The sequence below is a fragment of the Motacilla alba genome, chromosome 5, assembly GCF_015832195.1.
Source record: "Motacilla alba alba isolate MOTALB_02 chromosome 5, Motacilla_alba_V1.0_pri, whole genome shotgun sequence".
Taxonomy (NCBI): domain Eukaryota; kingdom Metazoa; phylum Chordata; class Aves; order Passeriformes; family Motacillidae; genus Motacilla; species Motacilla alba.
In genome coordinates this window covers 22,869,623-22,891,988 of record NC_052020.1, presented here as the reverse complement: position 1 = coordinate 22,891,988, position 22,366 = coordinate 22,869,623, and the positions used below count along the sequence as shown (strand labels likewise).

General features: G+C 42.4%; 2 protein-coding genes across 5 annotated transcripts in view; one reads left to right on the top strand and one right to left on the bottom strand.

Annotated features, from left to right (window-relative positions):
- The first annotated feature begins 364 nt into the window (after window positions 1–364).
- FAM180B (family with sequence similarity 180 member B) lies at window positions 365–6,102 on the top strand. The gene is made up of 3 exons (XM_038139033.1): window positions 365–778; window positions 2,654–2,718; window positions 3,281–6,102. Exons 1-3 carry the CDS (start codon window positions 712–714, stop codon window positions 3,722–3,724), a joined length of 576 nt encoding a protein of 191 aa, XP_037994961.1. The 5' UTR covers window positions 365–711; the 3' UTR covers window positions 3,725–6,102.
- A 248-nt stretch (window positions 6,103–6,350) lies between these two features.
- Window positions 6,351–22,366, bottom strand: part of C1QTNF4 (C1q and TNF related 4) — a 63,708-nt gene continuing 47,692 nt past the window's right edge. For 3 of the 4 annotated variants that reach the window (XM_038139029.1, XM_038139030.1, XM_038139032.1), the window contains one exon: window positions 6,351–7,880. In XM_038139029.1, coding sequence (XP_037994957.1) covers window positions 6,772–7,880 — 1,109 coding nt within the window. In that variant the 3' untranslated portion in view covers window positions 6,351–6,771. Of the gene's footprint in view, window positions 7,881–14,946; window positions 15,130–22,366 lie in introns of those variants that run through there. The other variant, XM_038139031.1, reaches the window with a different exon arrangement.

Genomic DNA, 22,366 nt, shown 5'->3' with positions numbered 1-22,366 from the left:
AAATGAAGTTTTGTCTGTAATTTAGAACATCTAAGGCAGACTGTGCTCACAGTAACCTAGAAGTCCACTCACAGGAGAGGACGATGGGGTGCTAAAGCCTGAGCCACTTTGATACTTGGTGTTTGTTAGGTCACTGTACTGAGTTCTCCCTCTGGGGGGTTTGATACAGAACAGAACCAGTGACATTTCTTCTGCCTGTTTGTATGTTTTGGCCGCTACTGCTCTTTCATGAATCTGCAGTCTGCTAGCTTTATCTGTTTGTGACATTCCAGGATTGTTTTCAGATTTTTGAACCCAGGAAAAAGGAAAACTGAAATGTGACCGAGGCATTGTGTAGAGATGGAAGGGACTAGGGGGTACTCACTTCTTAAGAGGCAAGCATATGTAGTGGAATTTCTTGCAACTGACAGCTTCCTATAATCATTGCAGTGGAAAGTCAATCTTTGAAAAGGAAGCTTAAACAATTCTGCCAAAAACATCACAACAAAGTTTTCCAAGTTTCCAAAATATGACGGAAAATATCCTTCGGGGTCAACAAGTTGAACTGCAAGCCCTTCCCAGGGCTGTGACCAGAAACACAGAAAGATGGGTGCATTCCAGGAGAGGCTGCTGTGATCCGAAGCAGCACGGGAAGACGCCCCAGGCGAACTGCTGTGGCTTGGGGCGCGGCACTGTCGCGGAGCGGGTGGCAGCTGCTCCGGCAGTGCTGCCATGGCCCAGGCACAGCTCAGCTCCTGGCTGCTCCTGTGTGTGTTTGCTGCATCCCAGAGGCTGACAGGTAGGGAGCACATCTGTTAGCGACACGGCTCCTTGGCTTGGCAAACCTTTGTGCAATGCCGTTTGTGTGATGCTTTGCCGCTCCTTCAAATGTGCCCGAGGCCTCAGGCAGAGGCACTGGCATGGGATAGAGCTGGAGTCCAGCTGGGGGGATTTGCTGGTGGGGGCACTGGTACCTCCTTGCAGGCTGAAGATCTGCTGCTGTGTTTGGTGGCAAGGGGAGGATTTTCTTGGATCTCCACTGAAAAAAATAATCTCCTGCAATACTGTTTGTGGGTTTTTTATTTGCTTTTTGGGAAACAAAACCCCACCCAATCCTGTTGAGTGATAAAATAAGTAAGGATTTTCCCTTTCCCAAAGGACACTTATTATTTCAATACATTGTTTGTTATGCTCTGTTAAATTTTTCTCTACTCGAAAGTATTTATGAGGCAGTTACTTCTAAAGGCAGTTTGGCACCTATTCAACAAAAGCATTGACTTTGCAGCCAGTCAGACATCTCTCAAGAGAGGGATCTGTGAGCCGAGAGCATCGGTTACTAGAGACAGTACCACCAAAGAAATTTTCAGATGATATAATGCTTTCACCTGAGCTAAAAAGCCTTGCTGGTACATCTGTGGAGGAGTAGGAAAAAAAAGCTACATCCCTGCTCACATTCCAAAGCCACAGCTGGCTTGGATCACAGAGCCTGCAGCTGTGCAGAGAAACAAACCTCTGCAGCCTGCTGGCTGGCAATGCACTTCTCCAGGCAGCTTGTGCATCTCCCTGAAAAGGTCTAATCAAAAGTGGAGATTTGGAAGTGTCTTTTGGTAGCAGTCATCACACATGTATAGTACTAAATAATTTTTCTACTTTTTATATGCACCTGCTGACTTTAACTCTGGAGTGCTCCTCCAGAGTAATGCTCCTCCAGAGTAAATGTAAATCCTCGCTCTTTTTTTTTAATATATATCAAAAGGTCTTCATCCATTTGAAAATAAAAAAACCCATAAATATATCAGAGAGCTTACTATTTTATATGAGCTTTTTCCATTTTATGTTTCTTAACCTGGAGGATGAGTAAGAAGTAGAAGAGAGTCTTGGCTACCTCATGACACTGATAACACAGAGGAGGGAGGGGATGCAGCCTCTCTCTCACATTCCTGGACCAAGACTGTTTGTGTCTCCTTTTTCATACACACACACACACACAAAAAAAAAAAAAAAAAGGAAATAAATTAAATGCAGACAGTTAAAGCACTGTAAGCATTAGGACATGAAAATCGAACAATTCTTAGGATTGATGTGACTTTCATATTCAAAAACTGCCGTTCCTCTGGCCTCATGTCCATTTTTCCCAGATTACATGATGTCATGTGTCCCAGCAAGTAATTAGCTGGACATCAAATGAGCCGTGATGGATCTGACAAGGTTTTTTTATCCTCACACTCTTCCAGCAGCAAAAGCTTAAGGGAGAAGTAGAAAACCAGGATAAGCATTAGTTTATTTTTCTAGCAGCAGCTTGAGGAGCCTGCCAGCACCCTCCTTTCATTGGGCAGCATTATTTTCTCCAGCAAAAACTACTAACCAACCAGACCCATTGGCTCAAACCCCATCCATTCTCAGTGTGAGAGGCTTCCTTGCTGCCTGTCAAAGCACTGCTTTTGCTGCTATACGCTCTAGCTCTGCTGGCAGCACTAAGGGCCGTGATATCCAAAACCTCGCCTCAACCACTGCTGCTTCTCTTAAAAAGCTTGTTTTGCTTATCAAAATCCCGTGGTCAGCATCTGTCATATTTGGCAAGCTCAGGAATGCTGCAGACGTTATTGACAATCAAATAGCAAAAGCAGTAAACAGGAAGCTCTTGTGCTACCAAGCTCTGTCTGATGTCTTCCAGATGAACATCACAGCGGCACCAGCAGAGCCCGTCGTGGCCCAGAGGACGCTGGCATCATGTTAGAGGTCTCCTGAGCACTGGGGGCCCTGGGCCGAGGCACTGTTAGCGCCCATGCTCCCGCCTGCCTGCACGTAAAAATTCACCCGTTCTGTTCGAGCTCATCCCTGACGGATTTCAGGAGCCCGGGGAGAACGCCTCGGCGATGCCTAATGGCATTTGTGCTCCCTGGCACTGCGGGGTGCAGCCCGAGGCGGCTGTGCCCCACGCCGCGGCACCTCACGGGGTGTCCGCGGTGGCACAAGGGACCATCCCCGCTGGCTTTGGGGACGGCCCCGCGAGCGGCCAAGCCCCGGCCCGAGGCGGCCGCACCGGGGAGCTGCTGCAGGCGGGACTGAGGGGGACAGCGGGGCGGGAGGGAAGAGCTGCACTGATCCCACGGGGAAACGAGGTGTGGGGCTGGTCACAAACGGGGCGAGGGGCTGGCAGAGAGCGACATGGAGTGGGACCAGGCCGGCCGTGAGGGAGCGGCCGCCTCTGGGCCCGCCCGAGGTTTGTTTGGCAGCGGTGCGTCTGGAAGCGATGGAGCCGTGCTGGCATTGCCGTGACAGCGCCGCTCCTCTCTTCCAGATGCTCTGGGGAAGGCTGGATATTCAGGCCAACGGGACAATCCGGCTGCGGGATGAAGAGCTGGCCTCCCTACGCCCGGCACGGCGCTTCCTGCAGATTTTAGAGGAGGAAGTTCCCAAAACACCGGCAGAGATTGAGCAGCATCTGAGATACTATTCACTGACTGACACTCCCTTGCCTCCGACAGAGTTTGATCGTCTCCTTTTCACCAGTGTTTACAGTGCCTATCAGGTGCGCTCCATGCAGGGTCTGGATAAAACCCCCTGGATTGGCTTTTTCTCTCAGCTGGTTGATGAAATCTTTCGTGACCTGTGCAAAGGGCTCTGCCCTGCAAATACCACTCTCCTCCAGGCTTCCTGGCCTTGGAAGGAGAAGCCTTCACATTTAGCATCCCTGAAACATTTCTATCGCTCTAACCTGGCCAGGACCAAGAGAGACACCTAATGAGGGAACCCACCGCAGGAAAGGGCACACCTGGCTTCAGCTGCCTCCTTGGTCATTTTCAATGCTTTCCACAGTGTGCAGGACTTTGAATAAATATGCCACACCTTTTTGTCCTGCTTTCTGCACAGTGCTGGCCACCCTCTCAGGATTTATGCACAAGCTTTTATTTTTAAATGAAAAAAGGACAAAACTGTAAAGTGCATTTCTCCCCTTTCTGATTTTTTTGCTAAGTGGGCCGTGCTGAAGGGGCAGTACTATTTAGATGTCTTGATCACTGATGCTCAGGAGAGATAGCTTGGAAGTGTTTTTCCAGGATATTATGCTGGTGTCACAGCTGACTTTATTTCAGATAATTTAGTTCACTCTCCTTATATGCTCCCTATGGTTTCAGACCAATATAAATTTTTTCTCCTCTCCAGTAGCAGCTAAGCAGGTTTTGTTGTGTTTCGTGATATAGGTCACATATTTAATTTAATTTTTCTCCTCATGTGGCATCATATTTTATGTGTCAACAGCAATTTCCCATCTCATGTATTCATTTTTCTTTAAAAAGCAACCTGAAAATGTATGTATTCCATGAAGCTTTCTAGTATTGCATATCATATTTACACATACACACAGCTTTGTTTCAGTTATCGTTTTGGAATATACTTCCTGAAATCTCATTTAAATTCTGAAGAATCCTGACCTAGTTGTTTCTTCAGCAGATTTTGCCTTTCTTCTAGAAAGTTTTTTTTTTTGTACAGCCATACCATTTTACAAGTCAAACATAATAAATGCATAGTCTCTATCCTCAAAATCAGAAATATAATTATTTTATAGAAAGAGATCATTAAAATTTGTCTGTCTTAAATACTGCGGTGTGGAATTAAATAAATGTAATTATCTCCTCAGGAGAGGTTTGATTTTGGTTCTATCGGATTCCCTGCTACCACTATAGGTACATCAATTTTGAACATTCGTTGCACGTGCTAAAGACGATGGGATCCATAATTCCCTTTCTATCAATACAATTTTTACATGTTCAATAAAAGAGGCATGTGTGACCTTCAAAGTGGGAACTGCAGCTTCTGACCTAGTTAATCTTATTCCAAGCCATTGTAGCCCAACAGATGGAGAGGAGAAATAGTAAGGCAGGAACAAGAAGCCTGGAAGCAAGATGCTGCCGACAATGGTTTTAGAGGTCAGCTTAGGGTTATGACAGGAGATAGATTTAAAGCAGATTGTTTGTTGCTGGATTTTTGTTTTGTGTGTTTGTTTCATTTTGGTTTATGCCTTGGGGTTCTTTCTGTTTGTTTCTTTGTTTTTCACCTCGAAGGATATAGGAATTAAAATTAGAATTTTATTTGAAGTAAAACTTCTTGTGTCAACTAATGTTCTATTATTCTTATGCTATTTTTTTACATACTTCCAATCTTTACCCTTCATCCTTTTGCCAAATATGCCCCCAGTCTTTAATGTCTCGGACATGCATGGAGTGACAGAGGCAGTGAGTGGCTGCATTCAAGTCCCGTTTGAGCAGAGTATCATTGAAAAGCTGAGCTGAGATGGCACTAGTGCATGAAAATACTGTCTTGCTGGAGAATGGACAGCCTGAGCTGTACGAATATATGGAAAAAGGCCGAGTGGGTTTGCTTGTGACTCAGATGCCAACACACTGCTTTGAACTCAGGATTTGTTAGGAGCAGTTTTAGAGCATTGCTGCCTGTTGAACGGATTATAGAGTACACTGAAGTGATGTCATGAAGCTTTGCACATGCTTGGGATTATGCACTTTTGCAGTTTATATATTTTTGGGATACAAACCAGGGTTTAGTTTACCTGTTTAACTGAAACAGCACCAGTGGTGCTATGATGAAGCCTCCTGTGCTCCCACAACCTCAGCAGATCCTGCCGGGCGCCCGCCCCTCTGTCGGACTGTAGGAACACAGCAGCGTCTTCTACAGCCACAGCAGCTCTCCACAGGAAAAACTCTCGGTGGAACTCAGCACGTACGAAACCACTGGAACATGGATGCTGAAATCATCACCGACGGTTCTCTGACCCCGCCTGCAGGAGACTATCAGTGCAGCACGTGGGGGGCTAGCAGCACCCTTGTGTTCAAAGGGCTCATTTCTGGGGAAGGTAACGCCCCTGCGGTCAGCAGTGCCACTGCTGGCGTGGGATACTCACACTTGGTGTTATGAACCCGCTCCTGATCCAAATCTTTACACATTTAAAAACATATTTCTTATTCTTCTTACTTACCTTGCTTCTGGGCTTTCAGAATATGGTCCATTCACAGATTTGAGCCCTTATCTTTCACTACAAGAAGCCCACAATTTGTTTTGTTTGTTTCTAAATGTATTCTTTACATTAAACTGAGATTCTCAACCACAGCTTCTTGACTTCATCTACATCGATAAAGAAAAGCACAAACCACTGTGAAACTTGCAATAAAATCATAAGAGGTACCAACTCTTCAAACACACAAATGATTAAAGAGTGTACACAGACAGACTGGCTCAGTAACACATCCTCAGCTCACACAATTACCATGTGTCTCTCTCATCTGAGCTCAGTACTGGCTGGTACCTCAGCCAGTGACAAGCACACAAATCTCACAAAGTAGCAAAAATTCCAAACTGAGACCATTGTCATCTTTTGTATTTTTATTACATTCATTTTCATTACATTTATTCCCTCCCTGGATAAACAAGGAAAGCCACCACACCCTTTGCTCTCTGGATGCTGGAGATCTGTAGTAACATGACTGCCGTAGTTCTCTGATCCTCAGCATCTCACTACAGTGCCCCCCCCACCCCAAAACTACCTCATGCTTTATGTTAAATCAAACACCAACACGGGACACACAGCTACAACCTGGAAGGCCTCTCTACGGATGAACGGCACACACAGCAGTGGCCCTGCAGACAGGGCACAAGCGTGCAGCGTAAGGAAAGCACTGGACACATGACAGCATGCTCAAAGTAGAGGATGATATTCAGAGAAGCTATACCCAAGTTCATGGCACCTTGACTCTTCTTATGCTCCTTTCACATCTGCATTTAATTGTTTGACCCTTGAGGTGAGCTGGCACCTGGAAGCCACTTTGGCTGAGCCTCAGAATAGATGAGGAAGCCTGTGAAGGTGATGTACTTGCCGTGGTTGCTGTAGGCACCATAGCCATCATGCTGATGGCTGTAGAGCCAAACCGTGTCCCCGTATTGCAGAGGCAGCATGATGCTCTGGCTCTGCATCTCCCGCCGCTTGGAGTGGTTGTCATCATAGATCATGGCCTGCACCTCATTGTGGTTCTTCATCAGTTTCACTGACATAGTCTTAAAGGGCATTTTGCCAATGGTGAAGGAGAAATAGTATGCGCCAGGTATACGGCACGTGAAGATGCCAGTGGAGGAATTGAAATCTTTTCCAATATTCACAAACTCTGTATCAAATGTGATTGGCTCGTGCTGGGTTTGCTTCTCATCTGTCCCCAGGAGACTTTGTGAGCGGGCAACAGAAAACGCAGAGCGAGGGTCTTGTACCCTCTTTGGCTGGTCAGACAACACGTGTCGCTGTGAAGCTTCATTCTGCTCTCTGGGAAGTTGCTGAATTGTGTGTGGGTGTGGCCCGAGCTCTTGAGAGTCAAGAGCATTCTGGAAGAAGGCAGATGTGTCTGGATAGATCAGGTAGCCATTGAAAGTTGTATAGGGCCCCACATTGCTGTAAAGAGCGTACTTGGGATCTCCATGCAAACGCAGCCACACTGTGTCCCCATAGTCAAGCTGCAGCATGGCACTCTGGCTGGCCACCTTCCGTTCCTTGCGGTGATGTTCGTCATACACAATTACCTGCACCTCATTCTTGTTTCTCATCAGCATGACAGACAAGTTTTTCTTTGGGTATTTCCCAACGGTGAAGGAGAAGTAGTAGGCTCCTGGGATCCGGCAGCGGAACAATCCAGTCTTGGGGTCAAAATCATTGCCAATATTCACATACACTTTGTCAAAGGTAATCACCATCTCAGAGCTCCCTTCCATGCTGCTGGTTCTGGCCACAGAGAAAGCAGAGCGAAATTCCGTACTGGTGTCTGCTGGGAAGCCATCTGTAGGAAGAAAAATCATGCAGCAAAGAAGGCCAAAGATGATCTGAACGTTCAGTGTCATCATTGTCTCTGGAAGAAAAAAGAAGCACATTTTAGCAGGAATAGCATTAATTTACAGCTCACACACAAGTTGAAATCCAGACCTGAATATTGCAAAGTAAACATGAAGATCTATGTCCAAATATTGAGAAATTTCCAGTGTATTCTCTGAGCAGTGTATGGGACCACACTATAGTTCAGATCCCAGCACCACTTTTATAATTTCCTGCTGAGAGCTGGACCTTTTTTAACCTGTACTTGTGGAAAGAAAAAGCATCTTCTCCTTTGAAAGCCTGACTATCCTACAGCTTGTCTGCAAAACACCATGTTGCTCACACTGCAGAGGGATCTCAGAGCCTGCTGGGGATTTGCCAGAGCTCCCTTTTGTTGTGCCTTTTTTTATTCATAAGACCAAGGATGAAACAAAGCCCTACACAAACCCTGTATTATACAACTGAGACACAGCTGAAGGGCAGGGAGAAGAGGACATATGCTCTAGAGATTCCCATGCAGATGCCACTGCCTCGCAGTGCAGTAGTTGTTTCACAGGATGTGGAAGCTGGAAGCCAAGTAAGCTGTTAGATCCCATTATTCCAACATGAATCTGTGAAAAGCATAAAGAAATCTGAAGAAGAAGGAATGTTTAGGGAAGGAAGACAATGGAGAAAATTGCTGAAATAATAAAAAAAAAGAAGGAAAACAAAATGGTAAGTAAAAGGACAGTCCCCTAAAATCAACAATTTCTGAGCAAGAATTGAAATACCAAAAATGGGGAAACAACTCCCTAAATGGATAATGGACTAGACATAAAAACTTCTTTGACCCCTAAAAAAGTTAGGAGCTAATAGGATTTTCTGTGAATTTTTTTTTTTTGGACTGAGGCCAAAAATTATCTATTAGTGCTTTCAGGCTGGAAACAAAACTGCCAGTCATTCCAGTGAGAAGCTTCTCTCTCTGTCACCTTCCTGTGCTTATTAAAATATCATTCAGGCTAGAAGGCAACTGCCTGGTTTGCAATCTGCTCCATCTGTCACCCCAAAACTGGTGCCTTGCCAGCCTGCAAACAATGAATTCACAGACCAGCAGAACAGAAGCAAAACATGCAACTCATTGGGGAGGGGGGGAGGGTTGAACACAAATCCTGCATTAAAAAGGATAAAGGGGTAAATATTTGAATCATCTGAGATGGCCTAGTAATAGAAGTAAAGCAGACAGAATGCACATAGACTGTGAGGTGACAATGGGATCCTGCTTTGGCAAGATGTGATACCTAGAATCACTCACCAGCAGGAATTCAGCTTGAACCCTGCTCTTTCTCACTTGAGAGTAAAACTGAAATCTGAGGTGCAGTTTTAATACATAAGAACCCAAGAATAAATCAGATTCTTAATTACACAGAAATGGCACACTAGCAAAGACTAAAAGAAATATCCATCCATGTCCCAATTTTACCTTAGATCACTTCTCTCACAGGCATCTGTAGCAGGGCTCTCAGCCTAAGCAGGCTTGTAAGTTTGTCAGTGAAGGGCTGAGCAAGGAGAGTTTGCTGTTCAGTGGAGCAAGGACGGGCTGCTGATGAGTGAAAACACTGAGCAAGGATAACAGTGATAACACTGAGCAAGGATAACTCTGCTGTTCTTAGTGCTGAAGAATGCTGAGACCAGCTTGACCAAATTCTCACCCCCACCACAAGGACACGCAAGACTGAGGCTCCCTGACCGAGGCTGGGAGCAGCAAGGATGTGCAGGTCCTGATTTGGAAGTTGAAGAGAAGAAACTAAAAAGCTGTCAACACATTTTTCAGCAGAAAAAATATTTTGCTGAGTAAGCCTGAGTACACATAATCTAAAAAATGCCTGTTTTGAACACATATTAAAGTCAATCACTTTATACTATAAAAGGCCAGTGTCACTTCTGCACAGCAAAGATTTCTAGCATACCTCCCTAAGGTGTGTGAAGATCTTTCCCTTCAGCGGGGACACTCCTCAAGGTTATTCCTTGAGGCTGAATGACAGAGATTGTCCCAGTTTTTGGTGTGGGTAAGTAACATCAATCTCTGCTTAACAATTATTCTGCTACCTTGAATATAATTGCTTTAACATAATTGCTTCAAAAACAGTGCACTAAATCGGTAGTAAAATCAATCCATACTGTGTAGTAAATGATTCTGATTAAGTTTTTTCCTTCCAATCATTATTGTAATAAATTAAAATAATTAATTTTATTTATATAAATATATCTGGCTTGCTGTCCTTAATTCTGCAGGACGAAGTTGTATAAAAGCTCAATTAAACCTGTGTAACTCTTTAGATATAAACCACTGACTAAGTCTGGGGCTAAGATTGTGTGTCCAGCTGTACCTTGGCTCCTCTCTCAGAAAGAATTTAGAAAGTAAGGGAGTCCTATCTGTAACTTGTGGCTTCTGTTCGTGAAGGGAGGGCTTCTCTAATAAACTTTGTCTGAAGCTCCCATTCTGCTTGGGACATCTTAGAATTTTCCTCCATGCCCCTGAATTCAGGATGTTTTTCCTGACCTAGCCTGCTCCTCCTGGCCCCTATGGGCTGCACTGAAGGTTGCTGAGAGAGCTGAGTGATGTCATATTGAGGCCACTCTCTATCATCTTTGAGAGGTGATGGAGATCAGAGGAAGTCCCTGGTGGCTGGACATAGGCAAATGTGGCACCCATCTTCAGAAAGGACAAGTGACACTACCTGCAAAACTACAGGGTGGTTGACCAGTTAGCCCCTCACTTTGGTCCCTGTGAAAATCATGGAATGTTCTTCTAAGAACACGTTTCTAGCCAAAGGACATGCAATTTAGCATGTGTTATTTAATTGAGCATAGACTAATCAAACTGATTGCCATCTTGTGGGAAGAGATCAGTGAATGTCACCTGCATTTTAGCAAGGCTTTTGTTTCAGTCTTCCAGAGCATTCCTCCATCCAAATTGTGATGTCAGTTAAATGGATGACTAGAAAAGTGAAAAACTGACTGGATTATCAGGATTGAGAACTAGTGTTCAATGTTTAATTTCAGATGTCCTCTTCAACATTATTTATAAATGTCCTGAGAAGCAGAAAGAATGCCCACTGATCAAGACTGCAGATGACACCAAAAAAGATGGTTGACCAATATACTTGGAGGCACAGCTGGGGGACAGACAGACTGGTGGGATGGACTGAAAAGAAATTCTATGACAATAAATGCAAAATACTGTACCTGGATAGACTAACCTGTGTGATGGTACAGACTGGTGACTGACTGGTTGGAAGTCTGTCTGAAAAAGATCTGAAAAGGATCTAGGGCTTCAGGAGAACAATAATTTGTACTGAGATAGTGCTGTGCCCTGCAGGTACTGAAGGCTTACAGCACTCTGGGATGCAGAACAGAACACAGCCAGGAACCACTGTGATTATCACTCTTTAGTTGGCACTTGAGTGACTCCAGAAGAGTGCAGCCAAGATGGCTGAGGTCTGAAGCACCTCACCAACAAGGAGAGGCTGATTAAACTGGGCTTGTTTAGCATGGAAAACAGAAAATTTTGGGGGGCATTGCTGCCTTCCAGTGCCTTTAGTGATCCAGACAGTGCGAGGTACTGCACTGATAAGCATGGTGGAAGAATAACAGACAATGGTTATAAAATCCAAAGGGGAAGACTCAGACCAGATATAAACAAAATAATTCCATGATGAGGCAACTAAGAATGTAACAGTTTGCCCAAAGAGATTGCGAGATCTCCATCCTAGGAAGTTTACAAACAAGACTGGATTAAGCTGTGAGCAACCTGGTCTGCACTCAGTGTTGGCCCTGCTTTCAGCAGGAACTTGGACTAGAGACTTCCTAAGTCATGATTCCTGATCCTGTAACTGAATCTCATAGCTACTACTTCCTGCATTTAAAATTCACTCCCTAATAACCCTAGCCATGGCACTTACATGGAATTAAGCAGCTGACAGCATGTCTAACAGACAGATTATTTTCCATCCAGCAAATTGAAGCATATTCAATGAAACAATTAATCCATACCTAGTGTCACACATCTGCTTCCATGCTGTCTTTATTTTTCCCTAATTTGTAGTTTGTGTGTTCCTCAGGGCAATGACTGTCTCTCTTCCCATGTCTGTCCAGCATTTAGCTACTGCTGCCATTTAAACAATACCAGTAGACTCTGATATCCCATCAAGAACTAAATCCTGAACTGTCACATTCGTGAGCCCAGCTGCTGGCTCAGCAGTATTATTTTTGCAGTGCTACATCTAGCATGGCAGGCTCACTCCAGCTTCCAGCTTAGAAAACCAAGCCCTAAAGGCAAACTTATAAGGGCTATTAGATGTTCCAGATTCATACTCATTCATTGTTTTTCCAGTGATCACCATGGTGTGGCTGCATGGAGAACCAGGATGACTGTGACATGGCTGCATGCTCTTGAGACAACAAATGATAGGAAAGGATTTGGCATTTGCATTTTTAGCAACAAGCCTGCTTCTCTGAAATGCTGTCTGTGCTCCAGACCTTGTTCAGCATACCCAGGAGTCAGGGGGGATACTGAAAGCACATCACTGCTGGCCAAAAAGCACAGAAAGACAAAACAGAACAAGTTTAATAAAGTGTGTAGTGAATCTGACCTGATGAGCCTTCAAATGACCACTATCCTTGTTTCTGTTTGAAAGCTAATTTCTCTGTAATAAGGTCACTTATTGAACATTGGATCACTCAGTACAGTTGCAAAGACCCTCTGCTGCTGCTGTCCCTTATTTATCAGCTCTTTCCAAAAGCAAGTCATTTAAATAAAGCAGTTAATTATGCTGCGCTTCCATTAGCAAGTTGTTTCCTTGACAGCTCCCACTCACCACTTTCAGAACTATTTAGGTTCTTTTAAAAATAATGTGCAAAGTATCTAATAACTGCCTCTCAAACTAAACCAGTCTAAGAATAATTTGCCAATCATTAGGAAGACACATCTAGCTAAAGGGGTTCTATAAACAGAGGCAACTCGTGACAGCTTTTGGACTTGAGTATTGTCATAGTAATTCTGAAAGATAAAGCTGCCAAAATGCCCTGTTCCTCTCCCAAAAATTGTTTATGGTGCCCAAGTATCTTTTACTGGTATAGTTTTCTTCTGGCAGGGAAGAGATAGTACCAGGGATGTGAAACTGTCCATGGACATGGTGGCATCAGCCCTGAGTTCAGGCTATGTTCGAAGTTTTAGAACTGAAGAGTGAGGTGAAAGACCCAGGCTAGAGATGGAAAATGGGTCTTTAGCATGTGGCAGCTGTGTTATTCTCATAACATTTACACACAAATCAGGGCCCTTTGTCCCCTGTCCTGCCATTCCTTATTGTCCCAACACCACAGAAGCATGGAATGAAGCTAAGCAGACCCAAGGGATAAACTAGATAGGCTACTGCTTTTACTTTAGGCAGCACCAGCAGGGAGAGCAGCCCACAGAGAAGAAGTCAAGAAACTAATTTTGGAATAGGAGGCACAAAACACATGATGCAGCTAAACAATCCTCAAAGACACTGGCATTAAATTAGTGACCTGAAAAGAAGGAGCTGAAGTGGTACTGACTCACATAGTAGAACAAGAGCTTCCAAACTTTCTTGAAAAGAAAGTCAGAATTCACCACTTGCATGACCCAGGAAATTTTAATAGATTTGAGTTTGCTGGAGGTGATTTTTCTGTCCTGGAACAGAATCAATCCACCAGTGAAAAGACAATTAGTTTTACTTTCCTATTGAGACACATGGATTTACAAAAGGACATTCAACAATAGAAAGGTCACCCCATTTCTACACTTGCAGGACAGACCTACTTGTGAAACCCACAAGGGTTTTCTTTTTATTCCAAAATATTAATTATCCAGATTCCCTAGTCATACCTTATGCAAGAGTCCTTTAATTTCAGTGGGAGTTTTGCCAGGAATATCGCTGAAGAATGAGATATGAAACAAAATTGAAGCAGTACAATTGGATCAGCTGTTACTAAAAGGTTTTTTAAATCGTATAAGCTGCAAGAGCAAAGCCCTGTTCTCCCTAGCTCTCACCCTAATATTTAAGGACAGCTGCAAATGTTTCAATTATTTGAATCAGTGAAAGCCTGTGTAATGAACATCTTTCTTGGACTATAGCTAGTGAGATTTCTTTTCCCAAGATACCACATACTGTCTGTTCCGCTCATCCAACACAGATTAAGAGCATCAGATAATGATGCAAATGCATCAGTTCTTCCAACATCAAAGAGAAATTAATTGTAGCACATCCTCAAAAGCAAAATCTGTGTAAGAGTACACGAGTAACAAAATCAATGATTCACTTATGGCTCTGGCCTTTCTCAGCTTTTGTTGAATGTGGTTTTTTGTTTTGTTTTGTTTTTTTTTTTTTTAACTCTGGCACAATCCTGGGAGGTAAAACTGTCTGAAGCATTCAGGATGCCTTTTTGAAACTATATGTCACACCTTGAATGACAGACATGTATGGCATTAATATAGAAAGTGCTTAATTTTGAATGTTTCCCTGAGTCAAGGGAGAGTCCTTTAACATAATAAACCAGCTTCTGTGTACTTAAAAATCTGTGGAGAGGCAAAAATTATTTTCAAGTGCTGCACCAGGAGGCAGATTACACTGGCATAAAGGATTAACAAAGAGTCTGGCCTGGAATACCAGGAGGTATTTTGATAGGCAAAAGAAAGTATCTGACACTTTGGCAGTGAATACCATTAAGATCTCAGTTAAGAGAGTGAGAGAGAAAGGCCCCAAAGGCAGACTGCACATTGCAATCAAGTTCTAGAGAGAGAGGACTCAGAGAACTCAGAGGATGGAGCAGAGGACAACTTCCCTGTTCCAGGCAGCTGGGCTAGAAGCCATGTAGCAGGAGGACTTTCCCACAAAAGTCCTGGGTGTTTTTGCATGTGAAGGTAAAACCATAAGAAGCAAAAGGACACTGCCAGAAACTGTACCAGCAACAGACCTACTGGGATGACAGACAGTTTATGAGAAAGAATGCTGAGTACAAGCAATTCAGGCTATTCCAATGTGAAATTAGTCTCTAAAAATGAACATGAATTATTTACAGGGTTTTTATTTTAAACTTCTCACCTGGTTTATGATACTTAAAATGAATATGATGTGGATATTAAAGATGTTTGCATGAGTCCAGAGGAGGGCTACAAAGATAACCAGAGAGCTGGAGCACCTCTTCTATGAAGATTGGCTTGAGAGAGTTGGATTTGTTCAGTTTAGAGAAGAGAAGGCCTCAGGGTGACCTTACTGCAGCCTTTCAGTACCTAAAGGGCTACAAGAAAGCAGAAGACAGACTTGTCACATGGGCATGTAGTGATAGGACAAGGGGGAATGGCTTTAAATTGAAAGAAGGTAGGTTTAGACTAGATATTTAGAAAAATACCTTTCCTGTGAGGGTTGTTAAGCACTGGAACAGGTTGCCCAGAGAGTTGTGGATGTCTCATCCCTGGAAGTGTTCAAGGCCAGGCTGGATGGGGCTTGGAGCTACTTGGTCTAGTGGAATGTGTCCCTGCCCCTGATGGGGTGGGGGGTGTGTTTGGAAATGATCTCTAAGGTCCCTTCCCACCCAAACCATTACATGACTCTATGAAATAAAATGGTTTTATTTCATCATCTGACAGAACTGGAATGAACAAGCAAGACCCATTTAGTACCACAGCAGTGCTAAAGGAGAAGGTGAAGAGGGAGGCAATGACTATACAAATGAGAGACTCTTAAGAGGCAATGAGGAAAAAAATTTAGAAGTGTTTACCAAATACTTTTCTAGGCTGGAGACAAAAACTGGGAATCTAAGTAAAATGTAGATGGATTCAGCATCCCAGCCTACTGCTGTAATTTTTCTCTTTTAGTAAGAGTTTGTATAGGAAAAATAATGTTTGTACATTATTATGTACAAATAATTTTCCCCAATAACATAAGAAGCATGGGGACTTTAAAGGGTTCATACAGAAAGAAAAACTGTTTGGACATCCCCACTGATCACAAGCTTGTTAAGGGTTTCCTGAAGTGGCAGGATAGTTCAAATCCTTAGGGATATTAAAAAAAATAAATCTCTGCTTTAAACTCAATTGGGTAAACTGAGCTCTGAGTGACAAAGTGGAAACACTAGGTAGGAAGAATGACACTGGAATCAGTGCTCTGGAATCAACTTGAATTCTAACCCCTTTATTCTTTCTGTTTTATTGTTACACATCATAGCTTTTTCTAGCAGTTTTTCTACTCTACTTCCTTCCAGTGAAGAAGGGTTTAGCACCCAGGAAAATCTTCACTCCCTCTGCTAACAAATGAAAGTCCAGCAACAGTTCAGAGAACATCAGTGAACATCAGGGTGTTTAGTAGAGGTAAATACACCTACAGTATAGGCAGATATTTGACTTTTTTTGAACCACACTTTCCTCTACAGACCTAAGCAACAGTTGGCTTCAGCGCAGCTGAATTAATATTTTCATCCTCCAGTCATGCTCACCAGAAAAGGAGGTTCCGGGCTAATCTCAGAGTTAATACTGTATTTATCAATTTTCTTTAAATCCTTAGTTGCAATAAATACCTAGAGACAATAAAGTAAATGACATCAAGAGGAGAGTAAATATTCCAGTTAAACACAGGCTGTACAGGCTTTCATTCCTGTTCCCTGCTGCCTTCCACTTTCATTCACATTCGCAGTCATCCAGCAGCACACTATGGCACCATCAGTTGGGCAAAATCTTGAAGTGATTCCTTCATGTTCTTCTCCCATTTCCTCACTAAGAATGAAAACAATTGTTAATAGTAGGTTTATTTGCCCAGGAGCTAACAGGAACCTGTGGGACCTGAGCCCCACAAAGATGCAGCAAATGGGGAAGCAATTTGACAATACAGGAATTGCAACTTTTGTGTTACACCTTCCTGTTGAAGACTGTTGTCCTGGAAATTGCAATGATATTACAAGAGATACTGGAACATGTGGTGTGCTCTCAAGGCTTGTTCATTGTCCTCTCTATAATGACTTTATGTCCTCAATTTTCCTTCTGTGAGTTTGTGCTCCTGCACTTTGTATCAGCCAATATATGATTTTAATTTAATTGCAATGTAAGATCCTAATCAAACAAAAACAAGATTTAGATTTTTCTTTTCTGTTTTCTTTTATAGCTGCATAGCCACACCTTCTCTCTCTTTCTCACTTGAGTGGGCAAATAATCATCTTTTTTTCCCTGGAACTCTGCACCTGCAGAAATTGTTTTCAAACACTTCCCCCACTCACTGGAATGCTGTCCTCCAGTCATTTCTCTAAGACCTGCCACATCACCCACCTGAGTAAAAGCTAGAGGGAATATGCTGGTTCTTGCTGGTTAATCATCAAACCTCAAGTTAGGATAAACGTGTGGAGTCCAGCAGTGGTCCCCTATGGGAATTAATGGATAGCTGAGTGCCAGCTGGGATTACATGCCATAACAACAAAAACCATTTTCATTTTTGTTTCATCGTTATGTCTGAACTCACTGTCTGCTATGAGCTGATTTAGCAGTCCAAAAATTTTCACAAAGTGGGTAAATCTGGTCTCCATCCTGACAACCTGCAGTTAACAGAAAACTGTCAGAAAGAATGAGATTAGTTTTATGTTGCTTGATAAATCAACTTCTAATGCTACGTTTTAAACTGACTACTGTTTTCTGACAGTAGGCTTTGCAAATCTATCTGAAAAAACTCTCAATGTACTGGGGCATTTTCCTACAGGAATGCTGCTTTCTTTGCGAGTTTTTTAGCATGTCTTGACAGGTAAGTCAGGAAAACATGCTGTCTTTTAACATCAGCCATCACACTCAGCCAAAAACCTACATTCATTTCTTTTCATGCCCTGCTGTTTCATTACTGTAGAGAAACTCAGAGAACACTGAATTGCACTGCAGTGCTGCTCTACACTGTCAACATGTGGCAACATCTCAATTTGGAAATTCACTGAGCTCTAGTTTAGTGAAGAGGGTGATAAAAGGCATTAAGATCCATTTATCTTTCATCTCTGCTCTGGCACTTTCATTTCTGCCCCTCGTCCTGCTAGGTCAGGACAGGGGTCTGAATGAAAACTCTTGTGTGGGGAAAAAAGGGTGTCAGTCAAAGTCCACACATGCTAATATTTTTTCTGGTCCCGTTCTCCAGCTGTCCAACTGGATCATAGAATCATAGAATGATTTGGATTGCAAGAGAACTTAAAAGATCACCTAGTTCCAACCCTGTTCCATAAGCAGGGACACCTTCCACTAGACCACGTTGCTCAGAGTCCCATTCAACCTGGCCTTGAGCACTTCCAAGGACTGACATTCACAACCTCTCTGGGCAAACTGTTTCACTGCTTCATCACTCTCACAAGAAAGAATTTCTTCCTATTATCCATTATAATCCTGTTGCTTTGTACCCAGTAAACTGGTAGACAGATCAAGAACCAATCATTGAAAGAATAATCACTGCCTGGGACTACCCCTATTTTTGTCACCAGACAATTGAGACCCCTTGAGATAGCGATTTCCCCTGGTATGGAGCAGAAGTTCTTGATGAAAACTGAAATTCTTCAATACATATAGTGACCTATAGTGACAATAAAAAGCAGCAAAGTAAATCAGCAGGGTTAGTAATTGCCATGCTTATTAATACTGACACTTCACAACCAGCAATGTGTAGTTCCCCATTTTCAGTCTTACCTGCCAAATCCCTTGTGACCAGACATCTCTGAGGAAGATCTACAGACTGCTGGAACCTGAGCTCTTTCAATTTTTTTAGCCATTTTACTAGCAATTATTTCTCAGAAGGCTATAGCTGTTGCAAATGAGACAACCCAAGGCTGTGAATTGATATTTGATATCTTCAGGAAAACCACAGTTTCTGATTCCACTTTTAAAACATTTAGTATATTTTGGTCCATTGATTTAATCAGCTTGTCATCTTTTTCAACAGGGAACTGTGAAGTTCCTCCCCAACACCCTGCATAAGTCAAGTTTTCACTTCACAAGTTTTTGAACCTGGATTTTTCTGTGACAATCTGACACAGAGGTGCTGCTGCCTACATGACAGAATCTACGGCCCTGGATGGAGGGACAGAGAGAAGCATTCCTGAACTATGCCCTCAATACACACATAGCTTTACAAGGTTTTTTCAGTATCTGCTTTCTAGCTTTATACTGCTTCCAGTATTTAAAAAACATCAGTCCCCTCATCATGGCAGCAGAAATGCTTGTGTGACTATTTCAGTAAAACTCTGTCTGCACTGGGGAGCTGCTGGTAAAAGGCTTTGGCATTGCCATCAAAAAGCACTGCTGGACACTGCTGTTCACTCATCAGCTCCTCATTCACAGGGAGGAAGCTCTCAGTGCCTGTCAAGTGCTCACAGATTCCAGGCTCATCTCTGTGACCAGCCAGGTTCCTCCCAGGCAAAATTGCCTTTGACAGCTTGAAGCTGATGCCTCTGATTTTGCTCATAGGAAAAGAATTTTGTTAAAATACTGAAATAACAACTGCAGCAATGCATTGGCAGGTTTTACCTGACTTTTAGACTCTAGTTGGACATAATATAAAGAACATGAAGGATATAGCTGCTCTGAACCTGGCTATGCAGATGCTTCATTTAAAGCAGGCTTGGATATCATTACTTTGCATTAAATACGCAGCTCATACTGAGAGAAGGGCCTTTTGCAACAGCCTACACAATTTCCTTACAGCCACACTGAGAAATTCCAGCCATGCACCCTAAACCCAAACATTCATATTCAGTTCATATTTCAAGACAGTGCTTCCTCTATTCAAATTCTTTCAGTCCCCTACCTTCCTTGTAGCTACTTCTGTCTAACACCTCTCCTTTTTCTCCTTTTCAAGATAATTATCAACATTTTCCACCAGGAGAAACATTTACCATCTGCAGAACCCCCTCCAGCATGTTCAGTATTTTTCTGCACAGCCTGCCTCAGATTTCCTCACAAGTTTCCTGGAGAATAACCCCTTCACCTTGTTGTCTCCTCCTAATAGTAAAAATAGGAATTTTTTTTTATTTTTACATTAGCTATATTTGCTTTTTCTCCTTCCAGAACCACCTTGTTCCAAAGCTAGATTTCCTTTAGCACTGGATCACAGTAAGCCTTCTTTTGGATATCCTTTCTGTCTCTCAAATAAAGACTGTATTATACACTCATCTGAGAAGTAAAGACAGTAAAAGTAAGGACAGGAAGAGAAATGAAGAAATAAACTCAAGCAAAGCAATATAAGCTGATGTCAAGTACTGCTCAGTCCTTGGGTGGAAGGGATGTGAATTCAGTTTGAAATATCTGGGGCATCAAGTGACTGGCTTTCTAAGCATATAATTATTTTTCCCAAGGTGTTCCAGTAGTAATGGAAGATGGGGGGAGGGGGAAAAATCCATCACAGCTTATATAGTGTCACGGTTTGTGCTCATGTGTCCCAGAGTAAATAAAAAATCAGGATTTCCATCAATTTATGGATAATTCCAGTGTAAGAGTGTTTAAATTACAAGACATTATTATGCTAATATGTTCACTGAGCAACAGCTCCATGAAAACAGGCTACTGAAAAGTGCAGCCTAACTCTTCATTTTCTCTTCGTCTTGTTCATTCAACACAGATTCTTTCCAGCAGTTGCTCTGCAGCCTTTCAGTCCCAGAGAGTACCTGTTTTCACAGAAAAAATCCCCTACTGCCTGCTTGCTATAAAAACACTTCCACTGCTCCCAGTACATCTTTAACTTCTCTAAGAGCTTTTCTTTTTGTCTGAGTGAAAAGGTCTAAAGCCTGAGGAGAGAGAAAAATCCCTCTCCCTTTAGAGGATTAAAATATTATTTGGTTTGACTCAGAATGTGTTCTATTCAGGATCTTATGTGCAGCCCACCACTTCAGCATCCCAAAGTGTTGATCATTGCTCTCTTTTTTCTTTCTACCTGTCTCCTCACAGAGATCCAGGATTTTTCACCATGCACAGGGGACTGTCTGTTCCATTTATATTAAACAATATATGTTAAACCATGAGTACTACAAGACCTAGATTTTCTCTCCCTGGACGAATGCTTAAAAATATAAATCATAGGACTATGATTTATTTTATTCCTATTCTGAATTCCATGATTTTATTTCATTTTACCTCTAAAAGCCATTTATGGACTACAGCCCTTCATTCAAAGAATAAAATACTGTAAGAGTTTGTATTTTCAGTTCAGATAATTTTACTACCTGCTAATCTTGATTAATTTTTCTTCTTCCATAGCATTGTTTTCAGCATTCATAAACTCAATCAAGCATCTGCTCCTGGGAAATCAGAATGTTCAATTCCTTCCCCTTTCTTCTAAAAAGAGAGACCTCTTCTAACTCTCTTCTAGAAAGCTCTTACTCTTCTTTCAGGCTCTTTCCAGAAAGAGCTGATCTGTGGTCTTGGTGCTGTGCTACGCCTGGATATCAGACCAACATCAGAACAGGGCCAGCAGGCTTCTTTTATTTCATTCACATGAAATGATCTAGAAATGCTAGAAGAATGGTCTAGAGGAGAACTTAAGACACTGAACAGTACAAGGTGCTTTCCCATTATAGGATCACTAGCCTTATTTCATTCTTCACAGATGATTGTCTAACCTGTTCTTAAAATGTCTCCAGAACCTCCCTATATCAAATATACAACTGTTTTTATTATCCTTGGTCCTAGAAAATTATTCTTGTAGTTTAAAAGAATCTTACTTTCTGCTGCTTCTTGCGTTCTGCTCAATCCACCATGAACTTGAAGAAAAGATCATTCCGCCCTCTAATTTTTATCTGAAGACTGTTATATTCCCCTGTCAAATTTCTGGTCTAAAAATTACAGTTATTTGAAATCATCTTGCAGGTCACATTTTTCTGACCTGTGATGAGTCCTACTGCCCTCCTCTGGACTCCCTCTGATTGAATTGCACCTGTCTCAAAGTGCAACAACCAAAACTTTGCACAGCCCCCAAGCTGAGGCTTTGGCCTCAGAGCAAAAGGATTGCTTCATGTCTTCCATACTTCCATGTCTTTTACATATCCTAGCAAGATGTTTGCCTTTATTTGTAACAGCATGACATTGACTCATATACAGCTTGTGATCTATCGTAACATATTCTTTTCTATGGAGTTGCAACCTAGTAATTTACTTCTGCCTTGTGCTTATTTAGTTGGTAATTTCTGCCTTATTGTAGTACCTTGTATTTATCACTACTGAATTTAATTCAGGTCTTTTCCTAGAAGGTCTTCCAACTTATTGGAAAAAAATTTGAATTCTAGTATTTTCCTCCTGCATATTTCAAGTGTCACAGTTTTATGTCCATGGAAAATGTGATACCCACTCCTTATATTACCATCCAGGTCCTCTAAGCAAACACTGAATAAAAGCAGATCCAGATCATCCCAATGCAGCTACTGTGTCAGTGTTAAGCAGCTTGTAGCCTCTCTGAAGGACTGGCACATACTAAAAGCATACATATTATGAGCTCTGAATCTTCTGATATTTAAAGAAGATCT